We start from the raw sequence: 17,154 nt of genomic DNA on the forward strand, positions 1-17,154 counted from the left end.
CATCATACAAGTATATACGAATTTACAGCTAGGTAGGCCACGTTTCCTAGGTGAACCCCCTAAAATGACTGGACTACAATGATTTTACTTACAAAATGAAAAATGGCAATAGTTTTTTCGCAGATGTCGGATGTGGTGGGTAAGAAGTGACTCTAAAATAAAAAGCAGTTAACGACATATTTATTTTATTTTTCCATTGAAATACATACATTCAGCTTTGAGCTGGACACTTTCATATTTTGACTACATTGATTAATGATTACATTTAATGCAAATAATTTCTAATTTGTTAAACATTCATTTAAAAAAGAAGGTACAATTTAATTGTAATATTATAATGGTAACATAATTTTAGGTTGTAAATGCAAAGTTAATACCTAATTTGAGATTTATACCAATTTGCAGGTATTCGTATTCTATAATAAAATTTATTTACTTTTACAGACGTTGCCAGCGAATAAAATCCCTATGAACCAGCTATGAAAAATAGATATGAATGGGTTGGTATATTAAAAAAATCTTTGGTAGACATGCATAGATCTTGTTATAACGAATTTTATAAATTTCTATTCAATAGAAATTATAAAAATAAAACACCAAAAACTTAAGTTTCACAGAATGGTAATACAAGTAATTATTTTAATACACCTAGAACTTGATACGCAAAATTTTATTAAATTATATAGACAATTTCCTGACAATCAAGGTTTATATAGTTGATAATTTTATTCACCAGCAAATCTTATTTCATTAATCACCAATTCAGAAGACAATAATATTCTCATTCAAATGACAATATTCTTCCGAAGCAAATTAAACAAAAGTTTAAAAGAAATACCTTTCGTAGAAGTATTTTCTTTAAGAGATTATCCCATGACTGTATATTTATATCTCATGTAAAAGGATACGTAGAAAAATTCATAAGAAGAATTCGTATTTGAAATAGTACGAAAATACATTCAAATTTACTTTATATTAGGTTGTGAGCAATATTTACAGATGAAGTTTCAAATTTCGACGATGAGAAGTAACTTACTTGTATGATCTACTTGTTATGGCACTGCCTTAATTCCTATAAACGGCTTAATTATAACAAATAATATGTTCTTACATTGTTTATATTTGTAATGAAATTACAAACGATACGAGGTGTCGTATCGTTGTCGTCTTTACGAACGCTGGTGCGTTGAAATATTAAAATACAAAAATTAACTATAAATACGGATATAGTAAAAATAACAATGTACTTAAGCTATCGACTAGCAAAAAAATTAATAATTAGGAAACATCAGTATCCTATATAAGGAGCAATTATACAACTAAGATAACTGAAATCCTATTTAAAAATAAGGTACATACTAAGCAACAAATATAAGTAAATCGTTGCGTTAATGCAATAAAATTTTCTTTAAAGAATAACAGCGTTAACAAAAACTTAGTAGAAATTATGTTTGTGCACCTAATTTTTGTATAAATTTCTGCCATATTGTCCCACAATTTGATTTAACTATACATAAATTTACATAACATAAGCGAGTTTTAATATGTATTTAATCTAATTTGAAAAGACTACAAGATATGCAGCTGAGCTACATTAATTACGAATGTATACAAGCTTTCCATATCAAAATATTAATGTTAATTCTACATATTAATTCTTTTGATTCAGATTTCTCTACTCCCGCTAATAGTTATTACTACATCAATTTCTTTCCAATTTCTCAAAAATGTATAATATATATTATGTAGCAAACAATCCAAGTATCTTTCTATTATCTGCCTTTTCTTACACGAAGGTGTTATTTCTAAGACATATAACACAAAAGCAGAACGTCCGTTTTTTTAAGAAGAAAGATAGAAGATATGGATTATTTTATAACATTTATGTTCTTGTTTAATTTAATAAATTTTTATAAGATCTTTCTATTCAAATATACAAATTAACGCTCGTATTAAGCCATCCGCAAATTTAGAACAGCAGCCTTTTTTGTTTACATATGAGTTGTAAGAATAAGGATCCTCTATCTGATATTTGGGTTGTTTCAGGCGTTTTGGACGACGAGCACAGAGTTTCGTTGCCTGTGGTTCTTCCTGTTCAGGCTCTGAACGAACACTTAACTTAACTGGAGCTGCAGCCGGTTCTTTTGGTCTGGGACGAGCCCAACGGCGAAGTAAATTCTCTTGGTGAGTTCCCACGGGAATCGGAGCCGATAATTTCCTAGCACGAGCTAAAACCAACGCCCGTTCCATCGGCTCCAATAATTCAAATCCTAAAGCTCGGTCTAATTCCTCACCCTGAAGTAGCAAATAGCGGGGGCAATATGAAAGCTCACCAAGAGCAGCCCGTTTGTTACTGGGCGTCAACTCACGTTTATATCTTTTGCAAACTGCCGTGCTCCATCGTGATAAAGCCTCAATCAAAACAAGTTCGTTCGATACCCGAAGAGTGTCACGCTTTACGATCAACGCAAGATCTTCGTAGGTCAGATCTTCTATTTTTTCGTGTTGGAGCGCTGCATCTGCGTTGTCATCTAACACAAGAAGAGTATTATGTGCCAGCATGTCGCACCAACTTGCGCATTGTGCGTGTGAGCGAGCTGCTCGATCATCTGACAGCGTTGGCAACGGTGGTGCTGATGCTGCTCCTGGAAGCCTTGCGCACAAGAAGCGCAAATCTCGTAAAATATCCAGTGCAACTTCAGCGTCTAGCATTTCATCGAGCTTACGAGCGCAACGCTCGGTAAGTTGGGGACATAAAAATTTGTAGGCGGCATCGAGCGTAGATCTAGCTGTGTGAACTGTGTTGAGTTGAGTAGGCTCACAATAGTAGTAGCGAAGCAAATTCTCGAAACCTCGATGGTCGATATAATCGACAACAATAATATCTGTCTTTGCTGATAGTAGCGCAGCAAAAACAGGACTTGTAGCAGCTAGAACCCGGCGGTGGCCGGGGAAACGGTACGTGTCACCGTTAATACCAGCCACGAACACTATATCACTTTGAGTTTCGTCATCATAAAGATTATTGGGAGGAGATTCTGGAGAGTTACTACTAGAGTTCCCATTGTCATTTTCAATGTCGGATTGTGGACTGCCATATTCGACATATTCATCGTTGAGCATTGGCTCCTCAGTTGGAGAGGGGCTAGATAGGGGCAACTCTAACCCAATGGCATTGATATTGGAAATGGGATTGGGAATAGGGTTGGGAATGGGATTGGGAATGGGATTGGGAATGGGATTGGTTGGTGTCGCCAAGTCTTCTGTTGAATCAGTTCTCGCAGGATTTACTACGATCGTCATCTTGATTTGTTTCTTTTTACTGATTCTGAAAAATAAAAATTAAGTTATTTCCACTTATTTAAATACAATTATTTAATACTAGACGCTCGTCACGATTCTACCAGGATATCGACACTCCTGGTTTATCCCAAGGGAGCATTTAATCGGGATAAAAGTAACCTATCATCCAAGTCAGCTCATACCGTCTGTATACCAAATTTCATCAAAATACGTTCAATAGTTTTAGCGTGACTAGCGGACAAACATTCAAGCAAACAAACTTTCACCTTTATAATTTTAGTGTGATAACTTTATTATCATTCAGTAGTTTTTGAGAATTATACAATAAAACCATAATGTGAAGTAGATAGAACTTTTTATATTTTCATATTAAATATTTCAAAGGGGGTGAAATATAGTATCTTCTTTCTATGTAGTATCTTGGAATGGACCAATTGTGCTGTATATAATGTAAATTCTGACAATAAATTATTAGCACAAATAAAGGATGATAACATTGCCTGTAAACATACATTTTACAGGCAATGTTATCATCCTTGTTATGCCTATGTGTGGATTTCAATACCATATAAAGAATCATTATTACCATTAGTTTGTATTACGAATCACTCAAAGTGTTAAAGACTTTCAAGGGCATGCATCTATTTGAGTAGGTCATTATAAACTACGTTATATATTCCGGCTTCCGATTTGTCATTATATTACTTCAATAGATCAATTACTATTCCATTATATACAAATTATTTGCTTTATTTGATCAACATAGTCTCAAATAACGGTAATAATTACTTCGTTAAAATACCTACAATTTCATTATTAAATCCCTTCATAAGTACATAATACAAAAATAGAGCAAGCACTGCCATCTTGTTATAATTCACAAACATTCTGCGATGCGTCATCGCGTTCGAATTCAAGATCGGATACAAAACAAAAATAGAAGGCGTTTAAGTGTAATTCTCAGCAATCTGAAATATGAAATCCCAAACAAACGATACTATTTACCATTATTTAAATATTTTAAAATCAGATTAAACAAATCAAAAGATAATCATGTCATTATCTAATTATACCATTTCACACTTCCGTGTTTCCAAATTTTATTTTAACATTTGGCCACTTCCCCACTGTCACCTAAATATTTCATTGCATGTCGCAATCTAATCGCACGATTTCCTAGTGTATTTATAACAGCTTTGTGAAAATCATTTCGAAACTGCTGGACATTAACTACAGTAACTTGAAATCATTCCTTAACACACATTCGCATAGTTTAATAGTGTTGGTCTGGAATTGCCCTATATTTAGCGTAATCCGAACGTACCTACCATGTTGCGAAAGCATAAAAGCTTTCTTCATGATCCATTAGCATCGCTCTGAAATGCTATTCATCTGTTGAAATGAAGTTTCACTGTTAATGTCGGTATTTTAATATGTGTAATACACTGTAATGCATGTAATCGGATAGATAGACTTGAATAGAATCTAATACTTTTATTCGTATTATGTTATACGCTTCGTTGCAATACAATTGTAATAAGAAATAGGTCAGTATCATCTGAGTAAGATTTGAAAGGTTTCGCATTACCAATAAATATGTTAAACTAATAAAATTTAAAGAAAAATGGACACGGTCCGAATACGCCCTCTGTGCTCAACCGTACATCCTACAAATTGCGCAAGTCGGCTTAAGAGCGATAATGCCTCCAGCCTTGTACTGAAACCAAGGCGTTCATTAATTAGATCATGTACGATATCCTTTGTGCATGATGTAATTATTCATTTCTTTGGTGTGATACGGAAATTGAGCCAATCAGGGTTCATAACGTGATCGATCCGTCGGACGTGACGCTCGATGACCGTGATCAAATATTACCGATACAATAATTAGGAAAAGGTTCTTGTACTTAGGACATTTAAACTATTGTGTATTATACTGTGACACTTGCTTAAACATTGTAAAATTTTATACATAAAATATGATAAGTGTTTGTCAATATCTTTTGGTTGACCTCTTTCGTGTTATGTTTAATATTTGTATGAAATGTGGTACAGAGATAGAATATAGTTGTAGTTGATAAACGCATAGACTACCGTTTACGCAAGTATCTACCACTCGAGAGAAGCCACGGGTAAATGGGAAGCCGCTGATGATTCTTGCCTCCATTAATATAATAAGTAATTTCACTAATGCACCTATCCAGACCGAGAAGGGCTGTCAGTTTTAAATAGCAATATAAACAAAATAAAAATATAGCAGAGCACAGAAAGCCTTATATAAATAGTAGAATCTACAATTTATTGACATCTACCAAAATTCGTGCCCGGATTTCATAAAACGAAATAATTTCATTTACTTTTATGATTGCATCATTTACTATTTAAGATATAATCACGTTGCAATATGTTGTGGTGTAATGTGATAAAAAACAACAACATTGATGTGCTTCGGAAATAGAACTGGACTGCGACACGCGGAAACGACGCCCAAAGCGCAAGCCGCAAGGGAGTCGACCTGCGATCCCGTTTCGCGTATTGATTTCCATTAACAGGATTACGCTCTATAAGGGCAAAGGTTACGGACTACAGTTGCACTTTGCATCAGGAGATGGACCAACATACACGAAGATGCAAACGCAAAAAGCTTAAAGATTTGCTTTTTGTAACGAGATAACATTTCTAACAGAGAGCTATTCGGGAGTGACATAGACTTTTTTACTCCAGGTTAAACCGTAAACAGATAGTTTATAATACTATTACAATATATATTAATATCAAAAAGTTCGACGACATGTGACATCTGCCAGCCCACACTTGGCCAGCGTGGTGGATTATGACCTGATCCCTCATAGGAGGCCTGTGTCCCAGCAGGGGGAAAATATATGGGCTGATGATGATGATATACTAATAAGTTAATGTGCATCTATACGAATAATATTGAATATATCGAAGTTTGTTTTTTTTTTAACGCGCTGATCTAAAGAACTAATGGACCCATTGTAATAATTTCCAACTTTAAGGCACATAACAACAGGGAACGGGAAAAACAAATGTTTGTGTATGAAAACACAAAACATTATGTTTTCTACGTATCTATTTGAATTCTTAATTAATGTTATTTTATTGTCGCTACGATATTCTTAAATAATAAATTTATTATCATTATTATGTTCACTTACAGATCTTTCCTTAAATATAAACAAATGATAGTGATTTTTTGTAAATTGCAACAGTATATAAATAATATATTAGCCTTGACCTGTGAACGGGTTATCTATACTCAAATTAATTTCAATAATAACATGTTGACGCTCTTTATCATGTTATTTAGACAGTCTAGATAGGTACTAAACTTATGAACTTGTTAATTTCGTTAGCAAACGTAGATGCCATCTATTGAAATACTCTATTTTGAAACAAGACCTTATAAAGCCCGTGACATTGAAAGTAAAGATTTGGTTTACGAAACATTGTATTCAAATTTATTACACTTAATGTTTAAAAGCACAAGCTGGAATCACTAGAATAAATATAGCAACAATAGAGCACTACAAACACTGTTCTATATTATTTAAACTGTATATTAGAATGAGCATACATGTTGTAATATTTCAGACAAATAACAAATTTCGGTATGCTTGCGTCAAATAAGTTTTCCTTGTTATTTTTATACATTAGTAAATTAAATAACGTCGGACATTAATTTGAATTTGTATTACATGAATTTATTGTTATTTTTTTTTCTAATTACATAAATAAATGGCTTAATTTAATCAGATTCAAACTATCTGGAAAATCACGTAACCCGCTTTTGTTTCATTATTTTAACCCGTGTATAACAAATAATCTACACCACAGCAATGTTTAGATATACCTGGTGGGTAGAAAGAAATATTATAAAAATCACAATTATCTTTCTTTGTAAGATCCTTTGGGAATGTCTGATAAACCATAGTAATGCTACGATAGATAACCGCCAGAGTTATTTCTATTTTGATAAGCCTGCTAAAATATAATTACAAATGTTTTAAAATAATTAAATATTTCATACGTGGATATAAATCTGGCGTCAATCGAATTTAAATAAATTGTATTTTAATATTAAATTGATGCGAGCATTGATGAATTGTTATTGTTGATGCAGCTTTATTAGGAAATGGGTCCACTGCATATCTGCCAAATATACTTTCGTTGGGCGGGCTGGAGCGAGCGGCCCCGGTATGCCGCCCTACATTTATTAACTGGGTCAAGAGTAAACTGGCAATATAAAACTATAGGCTATAGAGGGAAATTCGAAGTGTTAATAAAAAACAAACGTTTTAAATTTTGCTAAATAATTAATAGGTGTTTCAAATTAGTATTAGCATAAAATTAGAATCAAATAATTTTTTGTAGATAATATTTTGGATAAATTGGTACTATATAACGCGGTATATATCAACAGATAAAATCGATAGTCGGGAATTAATTTACAGCAATTATTAGGTATCATTATCTGAATAAAATTAGAATTTTTGTTTTATCCACCAGCTAGCTTAGAAAAATTTTGTATCCTTTACGTAATTTGAATAATACGTTTCCAGAATCATGACACCGTCATCAATGGTCTTGCGGTCAACATCCTTCACGATGAGCGAATGATACAAATTTGTATTCTATATTGATTCATACACATGGAGTTGAGAGGTACGAAGTGTGAATCACGCCAAGATAACATTAACTCTAGTAAAGTACTTCTTGTTTTTTAATATTTCCACATTTGTAAGCAAAACAGTAGCACTCTTATCTGGCCGATCATAAAAGGAGACATTGTGACAAACAGTCACGAATTTCGGCTATTAAATTTTTATGTGGATTGCGAAACCCATGCTCAATAATCTATAAAACAAATGCTTGACTTTAAATTGAAATTCTTTACATTATCTTTTGCGTAGGTATTTTAAATACATGTACAATTATTTTTATTAATTTTTTAAACAGGGTATATAATAATATAAAGTCCATTACCCTTTCAAATTGGCGTAAAGGAAACGGTAGAATAACGGTGGAAAGAAAAGGTAGATACAGTCTGACTTCGAATTTAAATTAAGTTTCCACATTACTAGGGGGAGGTTTCCTAAAGCAATAAATGCTGTCTAGACGATCTAGACAGTCCTTGTTGTGTACAAAGATTAGCCCAACACAATTTCTAAGGAAATAAAGGGAATGAAATAATGCAAATGTATAGAAAAGTACCCCGCGGCTAAAAAGAAAATTATAAGTACTTACAAACTATATAACTCATAGTCAATGTAACAATAACAGTTATTACAGTTTCAAGTGAAAATGAGAAAAAAGTATGAACTTACAATATACGAAGAAGTTTTTAAGTCTCGATGTATGCCTTCAGGAGCCTATCGTTTGCTAATGTGTTTACGGTACAAGTGAGGGATTATTGAATAGATCCTGAATTAATATAACCCGGTATTACTAATGCCTTCAAATCCCGTAAGTATGGAAACATTTAAGACCTTTCAAACTTTCCGTTGGTGGAAACATTCGCTGTATAGGACATATTCTCTGTAATTTCGTCCACAACATGACGTGGAGCGCGTCATCCTAACCACTCATGCGGAAATAACAATTAATCTTATAATTTACTTTAAACGCGATTCCTAAGAGTAGCTTCAATAATAATAATTAGACACATTAACGATCTAAATTTAGTTTAATCGTTAATTACTTGGAATGAGTATAAAATACGAAGTATCTATTTGGTATCATTTAGGCAGGTAATTACTTTTCGTCTAAATATATCTTCAAAGATTTAGTTATATTATTTGTCCAGAATTCAACCGCATGATATGTTATTAAAGAACAGTATCAATTAAAAATAATTTACAAATAATAATAGTAATAGCGATGTTTTGCACTTTTTGTAGGTACATACATGGAACAGCAATGAGACGCAGTTATACTTTTATCTTATACCTTTAAACGAGCAATTCTTGTATATATATATATATATATATAATTGGAATCTCGGAATCGGCTCCAACGATTTTCATGAAATTTAGTATATAGGGGGTTTCGGGGGCGATAAATCGATCTAGCTAGGAATTTTTTTTTAGAAAATGTCATATTCGTGTTTTTTTTTCCTGACATCTATTGGTGAATAATAGTACTATTTTGCTTCGTAGATAGCTGGACAACTGAAATAACACATAGGCACTTTTTATACCGATATTCCTACGGGATACTGACTTACGCGGTTTCAACCGCGGGTCACAGCTAGTTTATATAACACGCCATGGTTCATACACCTTATTATCGGTTGGGCTAAATTATTAATCACAAGTCAATTTCTTAGAACCAATATTATCAGCTGCCTATTTAAGTGAAGCTTTATAAATAGGTACATTATTAAACATTGGCGATATGCCAATATAGAATTCTTTCCGAACGTTGTGACTAATAACCATAATTTTCAACCGACTTCGAAAAAGGAGGAGGTTATCATTTTTTTTCCTCATAACTTTTTAATGGGTGAAACGATTTTTATGAATCTTTTTTTTTAATTATAAATACGTAATCATAAATCATCAATCCTATTTAAAAATTATTCATCAACTGCAGTTTTGCCCACCCAACTGTTTTGTTTATCTTTCATTCCTAATTATCAAATTATGAATACATGTTAAATTGATTTGTTTGTTATTATTTGAATTGATTTCGGAAGGCGAACCTCGTCAAATCATAGATAATTTGACACAGGTACCATAATTATATCGGTAGCAAATATGTGCAATTAGGTTTATGAATCCAAGCAAGCTAAACTATGTAGAGCAATTAGCTATGACTTGAGAACGAGTCATTCGCAGTTCGCACTAAATAATAAATAGCTTAAAACATGTCTAACTAAATAAATTACAATAACAAAAAGGCAATTGCATATAGTATGTGAGTGTATTCCTACAGGCGTACACGCATAGATTTGAAAGCCAACTGAAATAGTTTGACCAATTTTTATGGAAATTTTATGTACGTTATGAATAGGTCGGAAATTTATTTTAGCCCAAAAAAAGTGTGTCTTGGCAGAGTAACATTTGAGAGTCATCTATTTTTGTAATAATATTAAACAATAATTATAATATTAAAAACATAAAATTAACGATTTTCATATATATTAAGCAATGATATGGTAAACTGTTACAGTTTCAACGCCGTTAGTTGGTAAATGAAGAACCAAATTATAAAAACTACAAGTGTGTATAATTACCGATAAATAGTAATTAACTGCGATAGAAGCAAGGGATATGACGATGAATAATGTCACATGTAAATTTTTACATATCGCACATGTAGTGAAGGAACAAGTGACGTTTCATTACTACATTAATGGTTTTTAAAGGGTATAGAAATATAACGTTTATAACGTCAACGTAATACAGTCAGAGGATAAATTCCATTTACCTAAATTTATTTTTTAGTTTTTTAATATTGAAATCCTATTTACTACCAATATTATTAATGCGAAAGTTTGTGGATGTGGATGTTTGGGTGTGTGTGTGTGTGTGTTGCTCTTTCACGCAAAAACTACTGAACGGATTGCAATGAAATTTGGTACGTAGATAGCTGGACAACTGGAATACAGGCAACTTTTTATCCCGATATTCCTACGGGATACGGACTTACGGGGGTTAAACCGCGGGACGCAGCTTATGCTTTATAAATTAGAAATTTTGAAAGAATAGAAATTTATCTAGTTATTTTTTCGCATGAAAGTGATAAATCAAATATTCATAGTACTATCTTCTATTTTTATTGTGTACTAACGGTATTCACCCGTAGTATTTTAAATCATAGGAGCTATCCTAAATATATAGAAAAATTAAGCCAATTGGTCGAGCCGTTCGCGAGTTTTACGCTTAGGTCATTTGGCAATGAAATTCAATGAACCTAAAAATAGTAATCCACAATGTAATTAGTTATAATGTGTAATTTCTACTTATACTTACATTATTAAATTGAGTGATTGAAGTGATTAAGAACATTTTGAAGATATTTTGGAACATAAACATTTGTTTAATTTATAGATAATTTTTTTTTTTTTTTTTTTTTTTTTTATGTCATAGCGGGCAGCTGAGCTGGTGGTTCGCCTGATGTTAAGCGATCACCACCGCCCATAAACATTCGCAAAGGTAGTACCTCTGTGAATGCGCTGCCCGCTTTTATGGGGTAAGGGAAAAAGGAAAGGATTAACGACTGGAAAGTAGGAATGGGCTAGGACGGGTGAGGAAAAGGAAACGGGCCTCCGGCTCCCCCACTCACCGTACGAAACACAGTGGCATGCCACTATTTCACGCCGGTTTTCTGTGGGGGTGTGGTACTTCCCCGGTGCGAGCTGGCCCAATTCGTACCGAAGCGTGCTCGACTCTGCGCCCCGCGGCTTCACCCGCCTAAGTCCGTATCCCGGAATCCTAGGAATATCAGGATTATAAGTTGCCTATATGTTATTCCAGTTGTCCAGCTATCTACGTACCAAATTTCATTGCAATCGATTTTCAAGTTTTTGCGTAAGAGCAACAAACACACACACATCCTTACAAAGTTTCCTTTTATAATATTAAATTAAATAAATAAATAAAAAGGAGGATAGGATTCAGATACTTTCTATTTGATGACTTATTTTACTGTATATTATTGTAAAACTGTTTCCTTACTTTAAATTAAATGATAATCCATTTAGAACTAAGGGAATAATCAAATATTGAAATTAAGAAATCTCCATCTTTTTGAAGTCGAGTAAATATAATGAATATCTAACTAATCGACGAATTTCATATAAAGCTATGTACTTGAAATCGTTTATGATTTCAAATAGCTTTTGTTAAGCATAATACATCATCTATAATGTAATGATCAAAATGTTTCTTTTTGAAGAAATAAATTATGAAAGAAATACCTATTGATATAATTATATGCGTTGTATGATCAATAAGATGTTTAATTAGGTGTAGGTATGTAAATTGATCAATAACTATATTCTATGTAAAATATTTCATGGACCTATTCTAAGAATTTCGATATGAGAAAAACAAATTTGTACATTAATTCACTAAACAACAACAATTTAAGAACAACAAAACATAACTACCTGTTGGAGAGAGCTGCACATTTCAGGAACAGGCGACTGATGTATCACTAATGCAAAGTCACGCTTGCAGGGCGAACATATGTTATGTTTGAACTCCTTTGTGCGTAGATGTTGTTTTCAAAACGGGTTAAATGTTGGAGTGGTGGATGCGCGCGCCGCCCGCCCTGAGCCCAACCCGGCACACCCGTCGCGTCGCGTTTCCCGCGCCAATATTAGCAGCGGTTTTCGCGTGAATTCAGCACTGAACGCTGGCAGTGAATGTTCACCGGGCGATATCCGCGCATGCGTTGTTCAGCTATCAACAAAAAGATGCCAGTCTCGGTCCAAGCGGTTATTGACAAATAGTTTTCAGTTCCGAGGAGCTCAGCTGATGAATGCTCCTATACACAATCCACTGTTTTCAGGCATTTACCTCAACAAAATTGATGGCATTTTTACAGCTCGTACCAAACATAGCTAAAATATTCATCTTTAATATATTTCTATTATTATTGAGATAAAGACAAATCGACTACATAATATTATTACAATAGCAAAATTACAATAATGCGTAAAGCAACTATTAAATTTCAAGGGCGCATGAGTATTTTTAAGTTCTTGATTACTTTAAATAAGTAGGTAATATTTTAAGATAATAAGTTTCTTGCCATGATAATTAAAAATCATTCTATTAATTAAATACATATGGAAGAAAAATTTTGATTGGCTATTTATTTTTTGTAAATTGTAAATAATTGGTTCACAGGTTCACTGGATGTTGTGTATAATAAATAAGGTAAAATGGGTCAATCGCATTGTTTCCATGGCCACGCTCTAAGGAAAACAGAAATAAATATAATATCTACAGTATACAGGTTAAATAGCAAAAAACAATATTCTCGTTCTCGTTTTATTATCTCTTACTAAAGTTCGGGAATGTTCTATGAATATTCTCGTAAGTAGATTCTTCGACTGCAAAAGAAAAAAGGTAGTATAGTATATATACATCATTATTTCGTTTTTACAAAAACGATGAGAGACTAACATCTTTTTAAAAAGATAGGGTCAACTTAGTCTAGGAATAAACAACTTTTTGACAGAAAAATACTTTCCATTCATTTGAATTTTATAGCTTCGGAATATGTATATAACACAAAAATATTCCAACGTATTTCTTGCAAGTTTTATTCGGTGTAATATAAGGTTTTTGCTTGATCTTGATATAAATATCAGTACAATTTCTCATCAATGAAAAACACATCATTTTCAAAGCATTTGCATCGTAGGTAGCTATATTAAATAATGATAATGTCGCATAATCCTTTGTTTATCTAATCTGTTTGCATTTATAGTTAATAGCTGAAGATTGTAAAATACGAAAATCTAATACTGCAGACATGCTTAGACTTAAATACGTAGTAAGCCAATAATTGTTATACTGTACACATTGAAAATCTAATTGTTCCCTTTTACTATCTTATCGGTTTCGGCTTTGTACATAACAGGATTAAATACGCTTTGGAACTACATTAAACTAAGCAAAGTTGCTTTTAAGTAATCAGCAGATAGTACACGTGTAGGTAAACCGCGACTTCAAACAGATAAATATCATCGAATTTTCAATAAAACCAGTAAATTGTAACACATAATTCCTAAGATAATGTTTTCTTAAAGTTTGTTTTTACTACACACATTACTACCAAATTATATTTAGTACCTAAGTCCTAATTAATTACAACCCTGTAGGCATTGGTGTAGCTAGGTAACCTAGGGCTCTGGGGCAAATAAAAAAATGGGACCCACTGCTATCAAAATTGATAAGGTATTTTTATGTAAAATCATTAAATGTATAAATTTAAAAAATGCTTATAATATAGTTTCAAATATGCGTATATTTATTTGAATATATGTGAGTCAATTCATATATGTTTATTAATTACTATTTTCTATCGTGTTCCATAGCTCTAGTGGTAGAGCGTCGGTGTATATGGTATGGGTTCGGTTCCCACAACGAGTAATGCTTTTTTTCAAGATTCTCAAATAAATTTATATTCATCACAATGTAATATTTATTTGAATCATAATTTTGTTTGAAAGAATTAGTGTTTTTTTTATGAACTTTTTACACTCCTTAAAACAAATGTCGTAAAGAATTTGAATAGAGGAAATAGAACTCAATTTATATTTAATGTCATTGAGTTGTTCATTCATAAATATTTCGCTTGGCTCAAGAAACATTTTCAAACTCACGTGGTACTTAGTTTAACGTATGGATGACTGGAGCCAAACGAGAATCGTTTGACTGCAGTAACCATATTTTACAGTGCATGATTAAATGGGAGAAATTTTCAAAATAAATATGACAGGTGTGAAATTCTACTAACACAAAAATATCCTTCTAGCCTTTTGAAGAACTAAAGATCGCACTGCTGAGTCATGTTTATAAGCTGTTTTTAAGGGATATGCCGAATCGTCTCGAACGCATCTACAATTATTATATTGAATAGCTCATACCTCACTTGTTTTTGGGAATTATGCATATACTGGGGTTCCGCCGATAGTCTACTGTACTCAATGCTACAAAAAAAAATGCAAATGCTGATTACGGAAAAAATACTTAAATACAAAAAAACGTCGTAAAAAAATTTTTTTTACTTCGATTATCTATCTATTTATCGCTAGCTTCGCTCAGTCAACATATACCGCTCCGCTAATGTGGACATATTAGTGCCTCTGAAAGCATGATCTTAAATATAAGAGTGCGTGCGTGTGGCAAGAGAGAATGGAACAGGCGGTCTTACTCCGTCTTATCGATTTTAAGTCCGAGGTCCTCACCACTCAGCTTCCACTGCCTTTTAACATCAACATTAATGGTGGGCACATTCTTCATCTTCGATTTGCCATCGCCATCGTTGACGCCTTCGTAGTCCTCGGCAGAATCCTTGGAAGATTTTAGTAAGATGCATGACCTCTAAAGAGTTTAACATAAGTGAGCCTTGCATGTTTTGCCCGAAGTAGTCTGTATGGAAACTCTGTTTTCGAAGTTTTCGAGGAATAATAGTCAATCGTCGAAACCAACTCGGCGCTTGGGAAGAAAGAAGTAAAAAAAAGAAGACAGAAACGTGCTCTCAAACCCTGGGGCTAATGTCCAAGCTCAGATTCAATTAACGTGCTATGAAAAGAGCAATGCTTGAAGTTTCCGAACGAGTTCGAATCAGAAATGAGGATAGTCGTTGGGTAGAAACGTTCTAAAATGGAGGCCACATACTGGGTGACGACGCATAGGACCACAACACATAGGACACAGGACCCTTGACTTGAGAGCTACTGGATGCAGGCCGCCGGTGATCCGTCGAGTTGGAAATCTTTGTGGTAGCAGTGGACGTCCCACAGTGTTAAAAGACTGCCTTAGAATTATAAAGGTAGAAAAAATAAAAATAGCATAATTGACGGTTATATAGACGCTAAAATTGAATATTTTTTTAGTCATCTTGCCTTTTAATAAGTTTTAATGCTACAAGCTAATGATTGTACGATAAAAAAGCAGATTAGTATTTATTTAAATAGTGCATATAGCGCATTTGGTTGTATATCTTGATATATAAAATACGTTGTTTGTCCGTGATGGACTCCTCAACTACTCAACCGATTTTAATGAAATCTGCACACTATGTGCAGTTTAATCCAACTTAAAAGACAGGATAATCTTTATTATTTATTAACGGTTTTTGTATACAGACGGAGCCGGGGCGTGCAGCTGGTTTTCAATTTTGAATTCCGTAATGTGTCACCAAATGAATTCTTAAATCATCCATACATTGATTTTACTGTTCTTGCCAATCTCCACGAAACATTTTGATACCATTTTAGCACAGAATACCGAATAGTTTTTAAGTTTTAATGGCTTAGTTACTATACTATAACTTTTTATTCCGACCGCGAGATTTATAAAAGTAATATGTTTTTTTATTCTGTAATCACCGGCACAGCGGTACTGCCAACTGCTAACTTGCTAAATGTCAACTGTCAATTCACATTCAACATTTGTTTTGTCAATTTCTGCCATAAATTAAAAGAATTGCCTTTCAATTGGATTTTATCTTTAATATAAGAAACGAATGCTTTAAATAAGTCATAAAAACATTAATTAAACATGACATCGTTCTACGAAAGGCAAAAGAGTCTCTTCAATACATTGAAGGACGCAGAAGAACAATATAGTTTTTCCAAATCTAACAAAGCTTCCGAATCACAAGACTACGGTGTTATTGACAAACAAAGTTATAGAAAACTTAAACGAGAAATGAAGCAGTTCAGAGGTAGAGAAAGCATTTACAAGCGCCAAGACGCTAATATCCGAGAATGTTTACGAGCTAAAACAGTTCCACAATACATGAAAGATCCTCAAAACTGGGTATACTATTCTTTGTCTGATGTTACACCAGATCAAATGTCAGAATCAACGAACACAGCAACAGCTCTTGCTTTTATTCGAGAAATGGAGGAAAGAGATTCAGATAAATTTTTAACTGTTACTGATGAAACTGGGGCAGTTTTTAAGAAACCTATGTTTCAGATATCAAAGACTATTAAGCCTAATGTTGACGTAGAAGAAAAGGTTATGTTCAAAAGTAGTAAAATAATTATGCCCGAATATGTAGTAGGTGTGACGCGGAATAGAGGAAAAAAACAGACTAACAAAAAAACTGATAAGATTGTAGAAAACTCTGATAATG

At 33.2% G+C, this 17,154-nt stretch overlaps 2 protein-coding genes across 3 annotated transcripts in view; one reads left to right on the plus strand and one right to left on the minus strand.

Annotated features, from left to right (window-relative positions):
* Positions 1–200: 200 nt before the first annotated feature.
* On the minus strand, positions 201–12,706 carry LOC119828357 (BTB/POZ domain-containing protein 6). The gene is made up of 2 exons (XM_038350484.1): positions 12,440–12,706; positions 201–3,328 (listed from the first exon to the last, which is right to left on the minus strand). Exon 2 carries the CDS (start codon positions 3,301–3,303, stop codon positions 1,924–1,926), a length of 1,380 nt encoding a protein of 459 aa, XP_038206412.1. The 5' UTR covers positions 3,304–3,328; positions 12,440–12,706; the 3' UTR covers positions 201–1,923.
* A 3,767-nt stretch (positions 12,707–16,473) lies between these two features.
* LOC119828305 overlaps positions 16,474–17,154 on the plus strand; it is a 1,953-nt gene continuing 1,272 nt past the window's right edge. The window contains exon 1 of one of the 2 annotated variants that reach the window (XM_038350426.1): positions 16,474–17,143. In XM_038350426.1, coding sequence (XP_038206354.1) covers positions 16,572–17,143 — 572 coding nt within the window. In that variant the 5' untranslated portion in view covers positions 16,474–16,571. The remainder of the gene's footprint in view (positions 17,144–17,154) is intronic. The other variant, XM_038350427.1, reaches the window with a different exon arrangement.

The sequence above is a fragment of the Zerene cesonia genome, chromosome 7 (assembly GCF_012273895.1).
Source record: "Zerene cesonia ecotype Mississippi chromosome 7, Zerene_cesonia_1.1, whole genome shotgun sequence".
Lineage (NCBI taxonomy): Eukaryota > Metazoa > Arthropoda > Insecta > Lepidoptera > Pieridae > Zerene > Zerene cesonia.